The sequence below is a fragment of the Chrysemys picta genome, chromosome 15 (genome assembly GCF_011386835.1).
Source record: "Chrysemys picta bellii isolate R12L10 chromosome 15, ASM1138683v2, whole genome shotgun sequence".
Classification (NCBI taxonomy): Eukaryota; Metazoa; Chordata; order Testudines; family Emydidae; genus Chrysemys; species Chrysemys picta.
In genome coordinates this window covers 13,231,542-13,252,473 of record NC_088805.1, presented here as the reverse complement: position 1 = coordinate 13,252,473, position 20,932 = coordinate 13,231,542, and the positions used below count along the sequence as shown (strand labels likewise).

The following is a 20,932-nucleotide window of genomic DNA, read 5'->3' as shown; positions in this document are numbered from 1 at the left end:
CTCTATCTCACCTCCCCATCCCATCTGTCCTCTCGGAGGCTCTCTAAAGGTTCCGCGTTCTCCTGGTGGCCCAGGAGTGTTTCCAGGATGTGCCAGAGTCGCGGAGCAGGAGGCTGAGCTGTCCCTTTGTTTCCAGGAATACGACCCCTGGAAGTCCGCGGACAGGATCTGCAGGCAGCTGATTTACCACTTGAGCCCTCACTCCACGTGGCATAGGCACGGCATGCCCCGCAGGAAGTCCCAAGCATGGTGAGCAACTCAGCTGGGAAAGGGAAGGGGAGGTTAGGAGGGAATCTGCTCGGTCACAGCCAGCAGGGAGAGGCCTCTGTTCACTGCCATGGTGTGTGCTAGCCCAGCCCCCTCTGCACCCTCACGAGCCAAGAGAAAATCAGGTATAGCTAGGAGGTGTTAGGGTCACACTGCAGGCAGCCTTCCTCAGTTTCCCCTCCAGATTACTCAAATAAAGTTCACTTCATTTTTTTTTCCTTAGGCGAAATACACCCCTCCTGGGAGCTTATTAATACAAAATACACTGACAGTCACTTCAAACCCCAGAACAAAGTCCATTCAGAAGTGCACAGAACCCAAGATTTTTCTTCATCCTCCCAGGCCACCCTGCCTGGAGACTCTGCTACAGCTTCCAGCGCAGCTCCGTCCCTCTCCCTCCTCACTGCAACTTCCTGCTCCAATTCCCTTCAGGTGGGGCTCATCCTGTAATCATCGGCTAGAGAGCACGGAGCTAAGCCAGCCCTGGAGTAAGCCACCCTGTTACATACCCCACCCTGCACTGAAAACCTTGCCCACCCCAGGGCAACTTCTGCTTGAGAGAATTTTTCTTCTTTTCTTCCCTAATTACTGAGGTCTTCACAGCTTGCCGGACTGTTTTCCATCTGCAAACCCTCTAGCTCTCCTTCAAGTTCGCTCTTTTCCCCTCAGGGCCAGCTCCTTGGCTTCTTCCAATGCAGCCAATTTCTGTTGGCTTCTCTGCCGGAGAGGTCAGACTTTCTCTAGCCCCTCCTGCCAGCGCTGCATTGCACAGACTCAGACTTTAAGGCCAGAAGGGACCATCACAATCATCTAGTCTGACGACCTGCACAGCACAGCCACAGAACCTCACCCACCCACTCCTGTCATAGACCCATAACCTCCAGCTGAGTTACTGAAGTCCTCATATCTTGATTGAAAAGACTTCAAGTTACAGAGAATCCACCATTACTCCAGTTCACACCAGCAAGTGACCCATGCTCCAGCTGTAGAGGAGGGCAACACCCACCCCCCAGGTCTCTGCCACCCTGACCTAGGGGAAAATTCCTTCATGACCCAAAATATGGTGATCAATTAGACCCGGAGCTTGTGGGAGACCCCCACCAGCCAGACACCTGGGAAAGAATTCTCTGTAGCAACTCAGAGCCCTCCACATCTAGTGTGCCAGCTCTAGCCAATGGAGATATTTGCTAATAGTAGTCATGGATGGGCCATATGCCATTATAGCCAATCTCATCATACCACCCACTACATGAACTTATGAAGCTCAGTCTTGAAATAAGTTAAATTTTTTTTTGTCCCCACATCTCCCCTTGGAAGGCTGTACCAGACTTGACTCCTCTGATGGTTAAAAAACCTTCATCTAATTTCAAGCTTAACAACATATTTATGACCAGTTTATATCCATTTGTTCATGTGCCAACATTGGCCCTTAACTTAAATAACTCCTCTCCCTTCTTGGTGTTTATCCCTCTGATGTGTTTATAGAGGGCAATCATATCTCCCCTTAGCCTTCGTTTGGTTAGGATAAACAAGCCAAGCTCTTTGAATCCCCTCTAATAAGGTAGGTTCTCCATTCTTCTGATCATTCTAGTAGCCCTTCTCTGCACCTGTTCCATGTCTAAGAAGGATGAATTCAAACTGGAAGATCAGAATTACACACAGTATTCCAGATGAGGTCTCACCAGTGCCTTGTATAATGGTGATAGCACTTCCCTGATGCATCCTAGGATTGCAGCCATGAAAAAGGCTAATGCATCACATTGGCGGCTCACATCCTGTGACTGACCAATACCCCGGCCTTTCTCCTCACCTCTTGTTTCCAACTGATATGTCTCCAGCTTAAAGCAAAAATGCTTGTTGTTAGTCTCTAAATGTATGACCTTACACTTTGCACTATTACATTTCATCCCATTTCTATTACTCCAGTTTTCAAGGTCATCTAAATCTTCATGCATGATGTTCTGGTCCTCCTCCGTATCGGCAATACCTCTCAATTTTGTGTCATCCGTACATTTTATTAGCTCACACACTTTGTGCATCAAGGTCACTAATGAAAGTTTTAAATCAGATTGGTCCCAAGACCGATCCTTGAGGAACTCCACTAGTAAGCGCCCTCCAACCTGACAGTTCAACCTTTCAGTATGACCCACTGTTGTCTCCCCTTTAACCTGTTCCTTACCCACCTTTCAAGGCTCATATTAATCCCCCATTGTCTCTAATTTAACTAATAATATCCCATGCGGAACTGTATTAAATGCCTTACAGAAATCCAGGTAAATTAGATCTACTGCGTTTCCTTTGTCTAGAAATGCAGTTATCTTCTCAAAGAAAGATCAGCTTGGTTTGGCACGTTCTACCTTTGGTAAAACCATGTTGTATTTTATCACAATTACTATTTACCGCTATGTCCTTAACTATTTGCTCTTTCAGAGTTTGTTCCTGGACCTTGCATACAACTGAGGTCAAACTAACAGGCCTGTAGTTTCCTAGCTCACTTCCCTCCCTCCCCCTTCGTAAATATAGGCACTATATTTACAAGTCTCCAACCATAGGCCATGACCCCGGAGTTTACAGACGCCTTAAAAATCCTTGCTATTGAACCTGCAGTTTCATTGTAAGAGGTGCTGCCCTGGCTGCAATGTCCACTTTCCCTGCAGCCTCAGTGTTGGCCCCCTCTCCTGAACACAACTCTGCCATTCTGTGACCACCCCACATTTGGGTCATGTTTCCCCAACAGCCAACTGGGGCTTTGTTTCCTTCCTCCGCTCAGTCACAGTAGGGATCGCTGTGGCCAGCACTTCCTCACTTGTTTCCCTCACCTCCAGCAGCCAGGGCCAACACCCTTCTGCAAACACACAGACTGTTCCTCTTTGACTCGCCCTCTCAGTTTGCAGGGCTTCTCCCTCCCCACAGACCTCAATATTCAAGGGGCAGGCCCTCTTAACGTGCCTGGCCTTTCCACTCTAAAACACTTGGGTGGACCCTTACTCCAGGTCCCTGCCCTCCCAGGCATCTGGGCCCCAAGCCCCACCATGTGTAAATTCTGCTGCATGGCTCACTGTGCCTTCTGCTCCCGCTGAGGAACTGCCTGCATCCATTGCTGCTGGTCTGCCAACAAACGACTTCTTCCATTCAACTTGTCCCACACCTTCACTTTCTCTCCTTGATGGGAGGGGCCCTGGAGGATCCTGCTGGCTACACTAGTTTTAACCAGGCTGGTTGCCTTGTATGCATCCCCTCATGGCTTAGGGTCACATGAGAGGCAGTCTGCCTCAGTTTCCCCGCTTGGGCTGTTCAAATAAACACCTGGTTTTTTCAAATAAACTTACAGTTTTTTCTTGGTCAAGAGAGACCCCTCTTTGGGGACTAGACTTATTAATATCAAATAAACTGTAAATAAAACCCCAAGCCAAAGGCCATTCACAAGTCCACACCACCCAAGGTTTTTCTTCCTACCATATGGCTGCACTGAACAAAATGGGGGAAGTGTCAGCTTCTATTGAATCAAGTTCGAAGGCAGATCCCAGGGCAGCTGGGAAAGATCAGGGCAGGGAAAGCACAATCAGGGATGAGCTCTCCTCTTGCCTTCCCCGTCCTCTGCCCTCTTTGGCTGCTGGTTGTCATGGAGCAGACGCAGAACGCCCCGTTCTCTTCTGAAATGCGATTTCCGCTTTCTGGCAGCAAGTCAGATGGGCCCGGAAGATCATTAACAAGCCCTGCCATGGAGAGAACTGGGAGCATCTGCCAGGTATTAATTATGTTTGGGCTGTTATGGAAATATAGTTATGTGGGGGGAGGGGAAATGAAATGGAGGTTGCCACATTCCAGGGGGTCCATGCACCAGCCTTTCATCTCCAGGAGAAAACCAACGGGGCGGAATGGAACCAGGTACAGTCCTGTCCTCAAACACTCCAAACTGCCCAGTAAATCACACACTGAACTACCAGGAAATCCAAAGGTAACGGGGAAGTATCTTTTTAGACCATTTCAGTACAGCAAGGCTGGGAGTGTTTAATCCTCCTTTGTATGGCTCAGACTTCTACCTCGCAGGAACAGTGAGACGTTACCCAGGCTATCAAGCATGCCGTTGTAAAACCCAGTGAAATACTTATGCTAACACACTATGTTAGTAAAGTACCTCTGTCATGCAAGGAGCGTCGGAGCTTTACGTTTCTCAGTCTGGACTTCATCTTCCTTAAGGACCAAATCCTGCTCCTAGTGAAGTCAAAGGCAAAGCTCCCATTGACTCCCGTAGGAGCCCCATGTTGTGACATAAAGCACACTCAGCTGGTCAAATATGAGCTGTAGCTATGAGTAGGGTCCTACCAAATTCATGGCCATGAAAAACATGTCACGGACTGTGAAATCTGGTCTTTTGTGTGCCTTTACCCTGTACTACACAGATTTCACGGGGGAGACCAGTGTTTCTCAAAGTGGGAGTCCTGACCCAAAAGAGAGTTTCAGGGGGGTCACAGTTATCTTAGGGCGGGTCGGGGCAGCTGAAGAGCGACGGCTGTTGGCCAGGCGCCCAGCTCTGAAGGCAGCGCCCCGCCAGCAGCAGCGCAAAAGGGTGGCAATACCAGGCCATGCAGCCCTTACTGTTGCCTGCAGAGCCGGGTGGCCGGAAAGTGGCGGCTGCTGACCAAGGGCCCAGCTCTGCAGGCAGCAGCACAGACGTCAGGGTGGCAATCCCATACCAGGCCATTCTTCTTTCTGTGCTGCTGCTGGCGGCGGCTCCGCCTTCAGAGCTGGGATCCCGGCCAGCAGCTGCCGCTCTCCAGCTGCCCAGCTCTGAAGGCAGCGCTGTCGCCGGCAGCAGCACAGAAGTAAGGGTAGCAGTACCACCCCCACCCCCTCTAATAACCTAGTGACCCCCCACAACTCCTTTTGGGGCAGCACCCCTACGAATACAGCACCCTGAAATTTCAGAGTGAAATTGCTGAAATCATGACGTTTACAATTTAAAAAATCTTATGACTGTGAAATTGACCAAAATGGACCGTGAATTTGGTAGGCCCTATCCATGAGCCAACGTGCTGTGGGCCATACAATGGATGGACACAGTGCTCTGCTCTGTGGGGTAAATGCCTTCTCTTCTAAGGCATTGCTGTGAAATCCTGCATAGCCATAGGTGCTAAAGTAGATAATTAAATGCAATGGCACTGCTCTGTCATCTAGAGGTCAGCTAACGGACAGTGCTTGTAATGCGCTAGCTGACCCTGAGTCAGTGGGCGTGGTCTGCGCACAGAGCAGCACTCGGGAGCAGGGCCCATGGCTTTACCTGTTGCGCTCCCCCAGCCAGCGGCATAGTAAATAGAGAAACACAGAAGCGGAGTGCTCACTTCAGTCCAAAGGCCTCTCAGCAGCAGCTGATATCTGTATGACACCATGGGGGATGCCCCGCCCATTCTTCATGTCATGTGTCACATCTTGGTTATGTGCTTGGTGAAGCAGTTATGGAGACTGCTGGGTGAAGGTCTCCACCTCCCACTCCAGTGGGACATAGACATTTGCTGCGGCGAGTGGCAGCCTGCCCGACTCAGGGAATGGTTAGCAGCACATGGGCCTGTGCCGTTTCACCCAGCTGAGAGAGTAGCCATGACATGTGATCCTGCCCATCTCTTGTTTAGCCAGGTTTGCTTCACTGCAAGGTAACAGCCTTAATGCTGCTTTCACTCATGCGGGTGTAAATCAGGAGTAATTCCACTTCCATCAGTGGCATGGCAGTGGTGTATAGCTGGTATATGGGAGGTCAGATCCAGGCCCAATAAGTGTTCCAATTATTATTATTATGCTTTTAGTAGATGAAGAATATCAGGGGTCACACTGGGGGTGGTGGTCCTCTTCCAGGGTCCACCCCCCACCCATGACATCAGTTTGAGTTCCAACTCACAACAGCTGGTGTAGAGCTTTGTAACATGAGTGTCCCTCTGCTTTCTTCCATGCCTTAATCCGCAGTGAAATCGTTACCACTGTTCACATTTGAATTGTCATCATTAGGCTTCAGAGCGGCAAAATCCTAGCAATGTCATGGGATTGTTCATACGTCTCCCAGACCTATTGTCTGGTTCACACTTCCCCCCGACTTCCAGAAAGCACTGCATCAGTTTACATCGGAGTCACCTTTGGAAGGTGTCTCTCTGCCACCATGAGCGTTAGAGCCTTTGGAAGGTTGCTGCTGTTTTTAACGGAAAGCTTAGATTCTGCGGCACTAGATTCCACCACCAGGGAAAAGCCCGGCCTTACCGAACCACAACGCGACAGCTCAGCTCAACCGCCGAAGAATGGGACGTGCTATAACCCAGTACAAATCCCTCCATAGCAACGTGTTTGTACAGCCTATGTTACCACTAGCACTGAGTGCGAGTAATATATTCAGGGGCATTGCGTAACGCTAGCTTCAGTTGGTGGTTAAATGGAAAGTTCTGGTAAGAAGAGCAATAGATCAAGAAATTATTTTTCTCCCGGAGGTTTGTACCGGGGGATGTTGGGTGATAAGAGCACCGCCGAGAGAGCAGTTGGACAGATGTGGAATTTTCTCACGTTATTCATGACTGGTTTCAGAGGTTTCAAGGCGTCGTTAATTTAGAAGCACCAAGCAGTCTGGGTTAGGAGGGGTGTGGGGCTGGAACAGCCACCTGCACGGATATTCCAGTGCTCTTCCCCCAGTGCGTCTCCAATAGGCGAGGTGCTCCAGCTCAGGAGAGCACTGCACTGGCAGCACTTGGCAGGAACCGCAGCCCGATGTGCATGGGCAGAGCTGAATGGGAGCCCAGGAATGTAAGAGAGAAGCTGAAAGTTAAGGTTGAGCTGCCTTGGCAGAGCTGTGCAAGGGAAGCTTGTGTAGCAGCCATCTGCTTGATTCCCAGCTCTGGACGGCTCTGGCTGTGTCTTGCTTTCAGGAATGTGAAGGACTAAATTCATCCATAAAATAAGCAAGTGACAAGGCAGGGAGTGGTGCATGCCAGTAAGAATTTGCACTTGCAGAATGGGTAATTGTGGACACACGGGTATTTGCACGCACACTTTCTGGTTCTGCAAGTGCAGATGCATTTTTGCAGATGTGGCTGTTTGCTTTTGCATGTGCACAACTGCGCAGTGCATCAGTATTTGAAAATGCAGCCTGGCTCCTTCCTGTTGGTTATTGTACCTTGAGCACCCGCTAGAGGAATCTTCATGCTGAACCACTTCTGCTAAACCAGCGTCGGATGGAGAATTGACTGTCCCTTCTGGATACATCTCACTCTTTCTCTGTAATCATTCTGCAGTGCCCAGATGCTGCAGTATTAGAAGCCCTTTAGAAAGAGAAAGAGAGAGAGAGAGATTCTGGAAGGGGGCGGCAAGAAAACAGCTCATAGGGGCTTTAGATCTTTGTGTTTTTCCAAGAGCATCATTCAGTGCGCTGGATGACAGTTCTGGCTGATCACAATAATTTGTAACACTTACACAGTGCTATGTGAATATTAACTAAAGCATCCTCACTACATCCCTCTGCAGCAGGGAAAAGAATGATCAGTATCCCTCTTTTATAGATAGGGAATTGAAGTCAGTTTTCCAAAGCCACCCAGCCATTCGGTGGCAGAGGCAGGATGGGAATACAGGCCTTCCTGACGCCCATGGGCCCGGACGTTAGCCAGCCCAAAGCAAAGTGGAGAGGGGCTGATGGGAAGAGGCAGCATTTGCTGCTTGAGGGCAGGGGTTGACCCTCCACCTTAAAGTACAGAAGAGTCCCAAATTCCAGGTGCCCCCTGTGACTCGGACACAAGGCTTGGGGGAATCTCGCCTGTGAACACTGACACCCGGGATCACTAGAGTCTCACACAAAATGCACCAGGGAAAGCATTTACTGGGCGGGTTGAGAGGGGCTGTGGCTAGTGGCAGGTTACGTTCATTGTGCTCCTGACAAAATACCCTGGCAGGGATCAACAGACAATAGGGCCGGCTCTAACTTTTTTGCTGCCCCAAGCAGCAAAAAAAAGTGCCGAGCGCCGCACCGCACCACCCCCCGCCAGCGCCGCCCCCCTGCTGAGCGCCGTGCCGCCGGAGCCTGCCCCCCCAGCCGATCGCCGCCGGAACACCCACCCCCCCAGTGCCACGCCCCCCGCCGCCCCCCCGCTGAGCACCATGCCGCCTGAACCCCGCCCCGAGTGCCACGCCTCCGGAGCCCGCCCACCCCCCGCGGAATGCCGCACCACGCTCCCCCCGCCGCCCCTTACCAGGTGCCGCCCCAAGCATGTGCTTGGTTGCCTGGTGCCTGGAGCCGGCCCTGACAGACAAAGACAAGTTTCAAAAATGGCCAGGAGGGCAAAGAAAGCGGGGGAGTAGCCGGAGGGCCAGTTGTTAAAGGTGGGGAGTGGGGTGCCAGGCGAAAGAGGGAATGGGACTCAGGGAATTGCATCCTCAAAGCTCTTACGTGATCAAGGATCCATGCAGCGTCCTTGTGCGGTCAGTGTCCTTATCCCCCGGGGAGACTTGGACAATGAGGGGAAGGGACTTGCCCTAGGTCATAGAGCGAGTTGGTGGCAGAGCCAGGAGGAGGAATGGTCCTGGCTCACAGATCACGCCTCTCTCAGTCGGTGAGGGCAGAGAAAAGCCAGGGAGAGCCAAGGGGGAAAGGTTCAGGGCTGGGGCATTGGCTACTGCCAAACCCCAGGCAGTACCAAAGGCGCGATGCGGGGCGGGAAGGTAGGGCAGAAGTCCACCTTTGTGCTCCCCAGCCTCATCCTGCGGCCAGGATCACACGGCTCTCCCCAGGGCCGGGTAGAGCAGCTGGAAGAGTAATTGCTTGATGGAATCAGGCTGGGCGTTGGGCTGGAAATGGGGCCAAGGTGGATGGTGAGGGCTAAATGCTGCCTCTTCTCGTGCGCCGATAGCGAGCTGGGGAAAGCAGGGCCCAGCCGCGGAAGAGACGCTTACGCCAGCCCGCGAGGCTGCATTTGGGTTAGTTATGCTCATTTTCATATCCTTGTGGTGCCTGGCCTATGCAGCTACAGAACTGCCCACGGGGCAGCGCCTGGGAACCCAGGGAGGCAGATTATGCTAACGAGGCGACTGAAAAGGGCCCGTCCTTCTCTTGAACCATGCCTGGAATCAGAGGCGTAGTTCATATGGGTCTTTGGTTGGGCTCTGCATGCAGAGGAGCTGCCAAAACCAGGCGCTTCGCAGCTAATTAGCCTGTGGCAGCGGCTCCCGTTACCAAGGGCGGCTGTGTGCTGACGGGAGGCAGCAGCACAGGGAAATATTGTGAAATGTTTACGCTGTGGATGCAGGGGACAAAAACATAAAAGGCAAAAAGGGAGCAGGCTGGTAATTAGCCAGGCAGCGGGGGCCTCTGGCAGCTGAAATCACAGCTGGCAGGGGCTGCGCCGGGAGCTGGGACTGGCTCAGCAGGACAAAGGGATTGAGAAGCCCAAGCAGCGTATGGATTCGGAGGTGGGGTGTGTGGTGAGACCTGGCTTCTGTCAACAGTCTCTGTCCATCTGGGAAAGCTGAGGAGGGATGGGCATGGCCTATGTCACTCAGCAATGCAGCCCATGCGTCAGTTAGGGAGCCACATGAAATCCTATGCAGACCCCCCTTAGCAGAAATGCTGGTGTCCCCGACACTGGTCAGGTGGGCTGAAACTGCATGCTGGGGCCTGCCTTCTCCACTGGCCACCTCTCAGGCTGCAGCGTGCTCCAGTTTATACGGAACTGGGGTGAGCATCAGGCTTCTGGCAAGCTACCAGGGCAGCCCTCAGCCAGGCAAAGTCAGCGCCAACAAAACAAGCCCTTCTGAGCCCTTGCAGCTGTGGGAAAGGGCTTCTCTGTAATCCTCACATTGTGACAGTGCAGCTGAGCCGCTATGGCATTGCACGGTGCCTGCCAAAGCGTGCAGCTGACGAGAAAGGAGAGTTGAGCAGGGGCCAGGGTGGGAATCAGCGCTGATGGAAAGGAGCCAAGCCAATCTCATAGACCCAAAGCGTGGCGAGGCTGAGGGGAAGTGGGCCGGGTCCCAGAGACAGGGTTCTGCTGATTCCTGGTAGACAAGACTTAATTACTTGTTGGCTGATTCTTTCATCGACAGCTGCGAAGCTTCCGGCATTAGTTAAGCACCAGTTTCCAGGAAGCTGGAGCGCTGACTGAGGCAGTGTGCAGAGAGGCTGTTTGTTATCCAGGGGGAGGAAGGGGGAATGCAGATGGGCTGAAGCCTGTCTCTTGTAGCATTCTTTCCACCGCAACTGGCTGCCTCCCCCAGAGCACATCGATGCCCAGGAGCCGGCACGCCCAGCGTGCTGCTTCGTCCCCTATTGGCCAGTGTGCCGTTTTCCTGTCCGAGGGGAAGGCAACATACATTGCAGGGAGGATGTTTACACTTGGTCCTGGGGTTTCCTGGGTTCCTAAGGCATCAAGCCAGGTGCCTGGGGCGATAGGAGTTTCAAACAGCCAGGTTTGCAGTGCTGCGGGCGGGACAGGGCCCAGGGAGACGTCTGGGAAACGCAAGCTGAAGAGCGAGCTCAGCACCAGTAGTCAAGTCACCCCTCAACCTTCGGTTTGTCAAGCTAAATTGATTGAGCTCCTTGACGCGACATGATTAGAAAACCTGCCTTGTAGTGGTAATCATTCTCCTGATTCTTCTCTGAGCCCTCTCCAGTTTATTAGCATCCTTCTTGAAGTGTGGGCATCACGCCTGGACACAGTATTCCAGCAGCAGTCGCACCAGTGCCCAATACAGAGGTTGTGGGGTGGGAGGTGGCTGTGGACCAGCAGCCCCCATTAATGGAACAATATGAAGGGCCTGGTCCCCTTGAAGCCATGGCAGAACCGCCCCTGATTTCAGTGGGAGCAAGTTTGGGCCTTCCCAGGGAGAGAGACCCCAGGGATTGTGGGATGGGCTTTGCCAGGGTTCTGAATGGGGTCCTGGGGAGAGCCAGGCCACTCACAGTGGAGAAGAGACATATAAGGGCACAGTGGCTTGGATGATGCTTGTCAGACTGGCAAGCGTGTTGCCATCTCTACCCAGGCCCACTCTCGGCCACTGAGGGCAGAAGGCATTTTGATTTCTCCTGCCCAGGCAGCTGATCATTCTTGCCTTTGTTCCTTGCTCAGGGAAGTGTGACTTTTCTCTGCAAGATTTTGGGAGCCGTGCCAGGGTCATGTAACCCAGGCCTAGGCACAGGGGAGGGATTGCTGGGGGAGCAGGGTGGCCAATAGGCGCACAGTTCCAGCAGTCTTTGCCCCCAAGGGAGCCGCTCCACAGCTGGGAAAGGAGGGAGGGCGAATTTTTTCACACCCAGCCTGCTGCAGAGATCACAAGCGTGTGCTCCATCTCTGTATTAATGGGGCAGATCCTCCGCTGGTGCGAAGCGGCCTATTGACTTCACTCGAGGTCGGTCGATCGACGCCAGCGAAGGACCTGGCCTACCATTGCCAAAGCGCTGTGCTGTGGGAATGGAAAGCGTGGTGATTATGCACCTGTTCTGTCTCACAAAAAGCTTTCAGGGGTTGCAATTTTCAGGCCATTGTTACTAAGAAGTTAGGAGATAATAGAGGCCCCATTTTCTGGGAATAACCTGGTATTTTTCTCTTCGGCTGCACAAGGAGAGAAGCATTCCGGGCTCGGTCTGGGCATTACGATGCAAAGCCCGAGGTGACCGCAGGGCTGTGGCTGGGCTCCGACGCACCCTCTGCGTTACAGCAGGGGTGTCAGGATTGTACTCTCCAGAAATCACAGCAAGGGAGGGTGCATGAGCAAAACTGGAGCCAAGCCCAGAACCGACTGGTGGAAACCAGCTTTTTGCCATTGTTTCTCAGGACGGGGCAGGTGGGGAAGAGACACCTGTGAGCAGGTCACTCTGTGCTCCTCACGGTCAAGGAGTTCCAGGTCTGGCCCTGGGAGAGAGAGCTCCGGGCCTGGCACGTAGCCAAGCACCTGTTAAAACAGCTGGGTATGGTGAGAGCTGTGTCAGCAGCAGCTCACGCACACGCCTCTAGCTGCAACTTCCACAGCATCGTTTAAAGCAAACAAGGAGACTCCAACACAGAAAAAGGGGTGGGGGGAGGGAGCGGATGCTTCTTTGAAGCCTCTGAAATCCAGAGGGAATGAAGCAAGGAAACTCAGCGCCACCGTGAAAGACGCAGGCAGGCACTGCGGGCGAGAGAAGGAGACTCACGCAGACGGGGAAGAGCCGTAGGCTGGGAGGGACTGAGGGAGGATGGCTTAAGTGAATTCAGCCAGCAGCAGCCCTGGCTGGAGAGTCAATTCTGGGAAGATAATGTGTCTGCTTGCTAAGGCCTCCTCTGGGTCCTGGCTTGTTGCTGGGGCGAGACAGAAGGTACCTGCTCCAGTCAGAGTGAGATCCGTGACTTATTGCTGCAGTTTGCACCGAGGGAGTCACTGGGGTTGTAACGGATGTCTGATGCACGACTCTGTGCAAGAGGGGAAGGGGAAGCCTGGCCCGTCCGAGCTCCTCACAGAATATCCAGTTCTTAAATTATACCCTCTTCCTCTGCCCTCACTGACCCCCATGTTACACCACTGGAGCCACTCACAATTTACACCAGAGAATCAAGCCCCATCAATCATGTTATCACTTCTGTCCAGCCCAGTGTACATGGTGCCTCTCCCCATCCAACCCATTGAGCCTGGGAACTGCGCTCTTCCCATGCGACCCGATAATCCAGCACGTCCAAGAGATATTTCCCTCCGGTTTGGCCCCGGTGCATCCCCCGCCCCGACAGCTCAGTGTGCCTGGCTCTAGCCTGCGTCTGATGATCAGTTCGGGCAAACATTTAAATCTGCCACTCAGCCAAATGCCCAGCATTGCTGTAGGACGTATAGAACATCAATAAATGCCTCATCCTCCTCTGTGTTTGAGATCTTACACAGATCAGTTCCTCTGCGTGGGAAGAGCATTTTCCTACCATTGCCAGTGTTATACGGCATTGTCAGTGACGGACTAAACAACTGTGATTCTGTCAGGAGAGCTGTAAAACCAGGGTTGCACCCACTGGGGGGGGGAGGGGGGATTAAATCTCACCTGGCAGTTTTCAGCAGAGTAGGAGGTTTACCCCAGGGACCTGGCCAAACCCCAATGCGGAGGATTACGCACTGCCCATCTGAATTCCTACCATTAGTTCAATGGCAGCTGCATTTCCATAAAAGGGCCCTGCAATTTGTGCTCCTGATTCTTCATGGCCTGGTACCTCGTAGTCATTGATCCTGTACGAAGCGGGTGTCACATACCCGCACTGGGGCAAGCAAGCAGAGCGCTGTGATCTGGTAGGTGTGACACCCTCTTTGCACAAGTGCAAATGAGGCCACAAGTCACCGTCAGGCCACGGAGTAGTGTGTGTGTGTGTGTGTGTGTGTGTGTGTGTGTGTGTGTGTGTGTGTGATATCTATGGGAGTAGACACACAGTCAGCCCTCATCCATTCCCTCCGCAAACCTACTGCACAACCAAGGGAGTGGCACAGCATGTAACCAAGGCCACACAATATAGTGCGTAAGGCACTTTGGGATCTTTCAGGCTGAGCGGCGCCACTTGAATGTAAGAGGATTATTATTACTGAGTCAGCACAGCAGGCGTTTGACATTTCAGATCACAGCTTTCCGTACTAGGCCTTAGTGGAGGAGAGTTTCCCAGGCAAGTGCACAGTCATTTAAAACTAGACCAGCCAAACACGAGTAAGTGTCGAGTAGGGACTAATTCTTCATGGGCCGGGAGACGGATGGGGCGTCCTGGCAGGCCTTTTCCTGCTCATATTTCTGTGATGCATCAGAGTATCCCAGAGTCCCGTGTGCCCTTTGGGTGTTACGTAGCCATTAATGCACATTTATATACATCTGCTCAGGGGGATTGTTATAGTCTGAAGCCCATGGGATAACAGCATGGACTATGGAGCAGGGCTATAGAGCTGGTGTGACAGCCTAAGGATTACTGCTAGCTCCAAGAACACTGTGGCAGTCCTGCCTCCTGCGGGTTGCATTTCTCTGCATCCCCATTGCGTCCTCTGAACAGCTTTGCAATGAGGTGGGCATGGGCTCTGAGAACAGGCTTGCAGAGGGGCGGCGCTAGAAATGGTTTGCTTATTCTTAGGCCCCCAATTCAGCAAGGTGCCTATGAAGCATGCAAATAGTTCCGTTGACTTCAGCGGGGCTACTCGTGTGCTCCAAGTTAGATTCATCGGGGCCCTGCAGTGGGGAAATTGCTCCACAGCAGGTGACTCCAAGGACAGCCCTGAGGCTTGGGAGCCCTTTGCACTTGATTAGGGACCCAGCAAACCCACAGACGCAGAGCAGTGCAGACCTGTCCATTTGTTAAGGGTTGTCGCCACGGTTATGTCTAATGTGCTTTTGTAAAGCAGAATCCGAGATGCAAGTCACTTTAGAACCTGATTATTGGACATCCTCTCCCCCAGCCAGAACCCTCCCCATCATCCCCACGGAGCTGTGTGCAGTGGCCCAGCAAGCCTGTGGCTAGGACTGGCCAAGAGGAAATGCATGAGAGCAAGATATTTAGTAAGGGAAGTTCTGTCCAAGGCAATGTTACTTGGGTTCAATTTCCAAGCTCCCTCCCCTCCCTGTGTCCATATTTCTAACGAGCTCCCTCTCCTTAGCCTGAAGACCAGCCTGCAGAAGAAGCTGAGCCAGGACTCCATGGATTTATCAGGGATTCCCCTGACCATGCGGGATGTCCACCGCATGGCCTATTACCTACAGAACAACGGGAACAACCTCACTGCGGTGGACCTGAGCTTTACCGAGATGACCGACGACATGGTGCGCCTGCTCCTGCCCTTCTTCTGGGCGCTGCCCAATCTCACTCACCTTTCCCTCAACGGCAACCGGCTGACCCGAGCCACCACGAAGGAGCTGACGGACACCATGAAGGACATGAACAAGTTCCCGTGCTTGGCCTGGATAGACCTCGGCAACAATGTGGACGTCTCCTCCATGCCACAGCCTTTGCTGGTGGGCCTGCGCAAGCGCCTCAGCCAGCAGACAACGCTGCCCACCATCTACGAGTCCCTCGACTGCGACGCCGAGCTGTCCGGTGGACACGAGGCCAGCTGCCAGGAGGAGGAGGGGTGTGTGGCTGAAGACAAGGACACCCCATGTGACTTCCCCCAACAGTGCTGCGAAAGGTGATTCAGCAGCAGACCTTAGCTGTCGGACTGATGCCGTGGCAAGGAGAGCTCGGAGTACAAACGCAATGCAGAAGGCCAGCTTCACCGGCTTCCTTTGGCACTTCTCTTGCCTTCACTGACATCCCAGACTTGCCGTGTTCTCAGTGAAAGCCTGCCTCTCCCCCGCCCCCCACTGCCAAACCTATCACCCCCATTCCAAACAGGAAGCAGATACTCACAGCGAACCTGGCCTCGTCAGAGCAGGATCTCATTGGAAGATGGGAACTGAGCTGTAGGACTCGGCATATTCCCCAGAGGCTATTGAGGGGCGTGGTGGGGGAGGAAAAACCTAAACAAAAAGCAACATCTCCTCCTAGGTTATTTCCTTTCTTCCTTTTCTTCCTTGTCCTGTCATTGTTGGGGCCTGAGACCTGAAGTTGTGAGGTGGGAGCTGCCCCAAGGGTCGAGGGTCTGTCGGGCTTTGTTGAATGCATCAGAGACTGGAGTCAGAGCCCAGCAGAGCGTGTCTTCCCCTTGAGCCTGGCTCAATATGTTTTTTTCATTGTGTGATTTGTATTAATGTCCAAACAAAGGGAATTGCAATCAGAGGCCCAACAGAGTGTGCAGGCCGGGGAGGACACGTGACATGGAATTGCAGTGTCAGGATATTTAGGGGCAGGGTATGTGTGTGCATTGGTGGAAGTGTGGTGGGGGTGTTGATTGGGAGGGGCGGGGGACAAGGGGAGGGAATAGCCATTCCTTGTGGATTAACATGATCAGTTTTACAAACTCTGCTTTGTACAAAACCAACAAATCAAAACTAAAAGACAGGAGTGGGGGGAGGGGAGAAGCTCACGGAAAAGTCCATTATGGTGGGGGCTAGGGGGCGAGATGTGGCAAAGCCGCTTGGCCCGGCCCAAACTGCAGCAGAACTTTGGGTTGCTCCTTGTTAGACATGCCGTGCATCTGACCATCTGTAGCCAGGGTTCCTAATATTATAGATATGATGGGAACGGTCGAGTCACCATTACTAACACCATCCTGGAAACCCAACTAGCGATGCAAGATTCCCAGTGTTTTCCACGTTGCCATGCTGTATGTGAACACAATAAATGGTTCTCTTGGACATGAAAGTAAAGCACGAACGCCACGTGTGAGCATCTGGGTTATTTGTGCCTCTAGCTAGCAGTGCGCTGGCTGCAAAATATAGCCCGCTGGTCCTGGCACAATACCCAGGCAGCCCAGGAGAGGCCCTGGTGGGCACTGCTTACATGAACAGCACCAGTGCAATTCTCTTAGCACACTGCAGCACTTTGGTTCATACTATGGGAGAACCCAGGTGCCCTAATCAGGACTAGGGCCCCATTGTGCAAGATGCCAGTCTCTTGTCTATGGTTCAGACAACACCACCTCTGTTAACATCATGGAACTAATCTACAAGCTCATCTTTCATAGACCTTGAATGGCCTTTCAGCTTGTGTATGCCAGTTTACTTTAACTCAGCATCATTTGTGGGTCAACCAATTTTCTCATAAACCTCAAAAGTAGTCATAGGCATCCAAGTGTAGGGACTTAATGCCCATCACCCAGAAGGGTAACCAGAATCTAATGATCTCTTGGATTTTGTACCTATGTCCTTAAAGCAGGCTAAGGGGAGTCTATCAGGGCTGTTGATACCAGCTCGTTTGGCTGCCTGCATAGAATCAGCATTCTGGACCACATCAATTATCCACTTATTCCAATTCCTCTCTCCCAGAAGTGGCCACTTAAAGTTCCAGGAGAAGGTGCGTAAAATCCTCTAATGCACCTCACCGTGCAATGCTGTGCCAGAGGGGAAATGTCCTCCTGATCCTAATTTGGTCTTATATTATGAACCAGGAGATCCATGGCGGCAGCGGCAGGCCCAGTACTTCTAGATACTCACACCTCAGTATGGGATTTGTCAGAGCGATGTTCGCTCATAGACATGCCCTTGGTTGCTCAGTCAGAGAAATCTGGTGTCTGCCTGTGGCGATCTGGCTGGCCAGCCTGCATACAGGTGAGAGCAAAATAGAGAGGGAGCTAATGGCCCAGTAAAGATAAAGGCCAAATCTTTAGGGGGCTCTGGGGCCCACAAGCTGCTCAGACCCACTTCCTTCTTGTGGGCAGGCTACATTTTATTCCAAACCCATCCACCAACACCAACACCCATCCAGTGCCACATCACAGCTCTAACCTCTACAGCTCCTCTTTGCTAGGGCCCGCAGAGGAAAGGCACTTGGGCAGGCACAGCTCCTGTTCACTCTTCATTCCAGCTCACCTAGCCCTGTCCTCTTCCTCTGTAACACCTCCCTCCAGGCAGGCTGGTCAGTTGAGGGCTAATTAGTTCCTTACCTCCCCAGCCTCTCCCGATTAGCTAATTATTCCATCAGCCATTAGGGGGAACTAATGGAGGCAACAGTGATCTGAGTGCTGGCCCAGCTGTCAGATCTCTGCACTCTGTCACACCCACGCAGAGGGTGACTCACTCACAGCAGAGGCTGGTGTCTTCTGGAAGGTAAGCAGACAGACAGACTCCACCCAGGTTATCCCTTGGCTATGTAACCCAGAGGCACCCCCTGTGGGATGGAGCACACTGGGCAAATGCCTGAGCTCTGTTATGCCAGTGTAGCCTCATCCACTGACACCAGCAGAGTCCCTCTGGATTTACAACGCTGCGGCAGGCTGAGAGCATAAGTACCAACCAGGTCATGAGGAGAGGAGAGAGCATGCCCCTCAAAAACACCTCCATGAGCCCTAGGAATGGGGAGCAGTGCAAAGCGAGGTAAAGACGTGCTCAGAGCTGGAGGGGACAGAGGAGCTTACAGGAGCAGGATACCAAAGTAACAAAGTTGCAAATAAGATTTTAGCAACCTACCAAATTGCGTTTGGGTTCAGGCCCAGGTGAAAGCCGGCTCTTCTTGGATCCGGAGCAGTTGGCCCATCCCTGCTGAGCCGAAATGGCGAATCCCGTCCTGAGGATGCCCTCCCTTTTGCACCTTCCCCCTAGGTCCAAGCTATACAATTTTCAGTTTAGAAAGCTGTAGGTGCTCTCACATTGTCTAGGGTGTCAGAGCCTTGGCATAGGCCCATGCTATAAAGCACCATACACACCTGTGGCTCTGTAGAAATAATGAACTATTTCCAAGAGGTAAGAACGCAGCGAGCAGCTGGAAGCACCAGTTGTACAATTTATTTTTATACAATGTACTTCAGAATGGAACCTGTCCAGGTATTTTTCCTACATTAAAAACATTATTTATTTATATTCCTTCTTCCCAGCAAGTAGTTGGGAGGTATCTGTTTTTCTCCCCGGGCGGGCGTGCTGGTTTCTTATTGTGGGGTTGCTTCTAAAGGCGCCAATTCTACGTCCATTTGTTTCTTTGTATAATAAACAAGGGAGAAAGAAACTAATTGTTTTTGGATGCGGCCTCCCTTCCTGCTCCAGTCAATCACACACATTTAACAGATATAAGAAGGGAAGTCTAGTCTGACTCTCACAGTCTGGACTGCGTCCTCTTGTCATTGCAATATACTGGTGGCAGCACAGCCATCGATGGCAGCTGCTTGGGAGCCCGGCAATCTGAGCTCTGTCTAGGCAGTAAGGGATGATTCTTAACAGACAAATGGAATTTGTTTTTCTCTGGGACGAAACCAAATATTTGCTCCTTGGCAGAGAACGGATAGGCCAGGCTGATGCTGCATGGAGCTAGGTAGCTATTAAAAATACACTCCGTGCTTTATTAGCCAGGCCGGCTCTTTGGAAAATCAGAAATGCATCAAACATCTTGACTGAAGTGTGAGTCACTGAGGGATATTTTAGTGAACTATTTTGTTCTCCTTCGGGAAACTCAGAAAGGGAAACTTGCAACAAGAGAGACTTAAGTTAGATATTAGGAGACACTTTCTAATTCTAAGGCTAGCTAAGAGCTTGACCAGGTTACCTAGGGAGGTCGTGCATTCCCCAGCATTTGGAGGTTTTTAAGAAGAGGCTAGACAAACACCTGTCAGGGATGGTCTAGGTATGTTTGGTCCTCAGCACACAGTCTGGACTAGATGATCTCTCCCAGACCCTTTTAGACCTACATTTCCATGAGTCTGTTAACTGAGATCAGAATCTGATCCAGTTTATGCTTGTGCAAATCCTCACTATGGCATTGTATGTTCACATGACACCCAGCTTTTGTATGTGTCATAGGGCTGGTGGAGAAAAAGTGCCTTGTGGCCCACAGAGAGGGAAGAGGCCTATTGCAGCCAGTAATCCACCCAGTCACTTCTCTGTTTAGACAGCATTGTTTCTTCCAATCCCTTTTTAATGCTTTGCCCATGCCTAGTTTCAGTGTCCTGCTGTGAACTAAATAGGGGTGTGGATAGTGTAGTGATGGGAGGCATATGAGACCCTAGGTAGATTGAAACCGCATGGTCCAAATTCATGCCTGGTGTAACTCCACTAAAGGCCATGGAGTCACACACAGATGGGAGGGGCAGGGAAGAGACAAACCAGCTTCATCTCCCTTTCTGGTCCAACCAATCAGCTTCCTGGCAGGAATATAGGGTTAGCGTGGCTCCCACTTCCTTGCCATGCATGATTGTTCTCTCTGAAACCCCACCTGTTTTTACAGAGGCCAGTGCCAGTTTCCTGCCGTTTCTGAAGCAATTCTAGTTCTACACTTCACCATCCCTTCCATTTTGGAAAGGGCAGTGATGCCTTTTGTCCTACACCAGTTGCCCCCTTTTTGTGCATTGCAGTGGCTGGAGATTCAGCCCAAAGGCTGTCAAGAATTCACAGACGACATCACAGCACATACCAGGCCTAAAGAGGGGAGGGGATAACGGGAGTGGAGGAGAGCACATCTGAGTACTTAGCGGAGTTCAGCTGGGAACTGGACTGCTTCTGCTTCTTGAAGACAGATGATACCATCACACCCACCAAAACATGGACTTTGTCTGGGCGGCTTCCATTCCAAGCTCTGCCTTAGACCTGCTATGTCATCTAGGGCAAGTCACTTTCCCTCTCTGTGCCCCCGTTCCCTTTCCACCATTATCCTGCCTATGTAGACTATATTCCCTTTGGGGCAGGGTCTGTCTCATGCTATATGTCTGTGCAATGCCTAACACAACGGGATTCTGATCTCAGGAAGGCCCTCTTGGCTCTACCGTAATACAAATAAAAATAATTGGTCCATGGCCCTCATCACTAGTAACACACAGTTCATAGTCTGTGGCACACTTTCTGTGTAATAGATATTTATAGCCACAATACAAAAAATATTACCAAGGGACAAAATGTAGCCAATTGTGAAATAGAATGACATGATTTAAATAGATTCCACTGACTGTAAACGAGGGCTGTGAGCACAGTCTAGAATTAGTATATGGTTTTCCACAGGTTTTATAAAGTCCCAGAGAGACAGCAATTGGGCTGAAGTAAAGCATAGTTACCTACCCTGTGGTTCTTCAAGATGGTGCAGTCCAGGCAGATCCCAGCACATGCCCTCCATTCCCACTTCTCAGAGCCCTTAGCTACCACAGACATCAA

General features: G+C 51.7%; 1 protein-coding gene across 1 annotated transcript in view; it reads left to right on the top strand.

Moving 5' to 3' along the window:
* The window catches only part of LRRC75B (leucine rich repeat containing 75B), a 31,294-nt gene extending 14,774 nt beyond the window's left edge, over positions 1-16,520 (top strand). Inside the window, exons 3-4 of the mRNA XM_005288592.4 lie at positions 137-249; positions 14,866-16,520. Coding sequence (XP_005288649.1) covers positions 137-249; positions 14,866-15,397 — 645 coding nt within the window. The 3' untranslated portion in view covers positions 15,398-16,520. The remainder of the gene's footprint in view (positions 1-136; positions 250-14,865) is intronic.
* Positions 16,521-20,932: the final 4,412 nt, after the last annotated feature.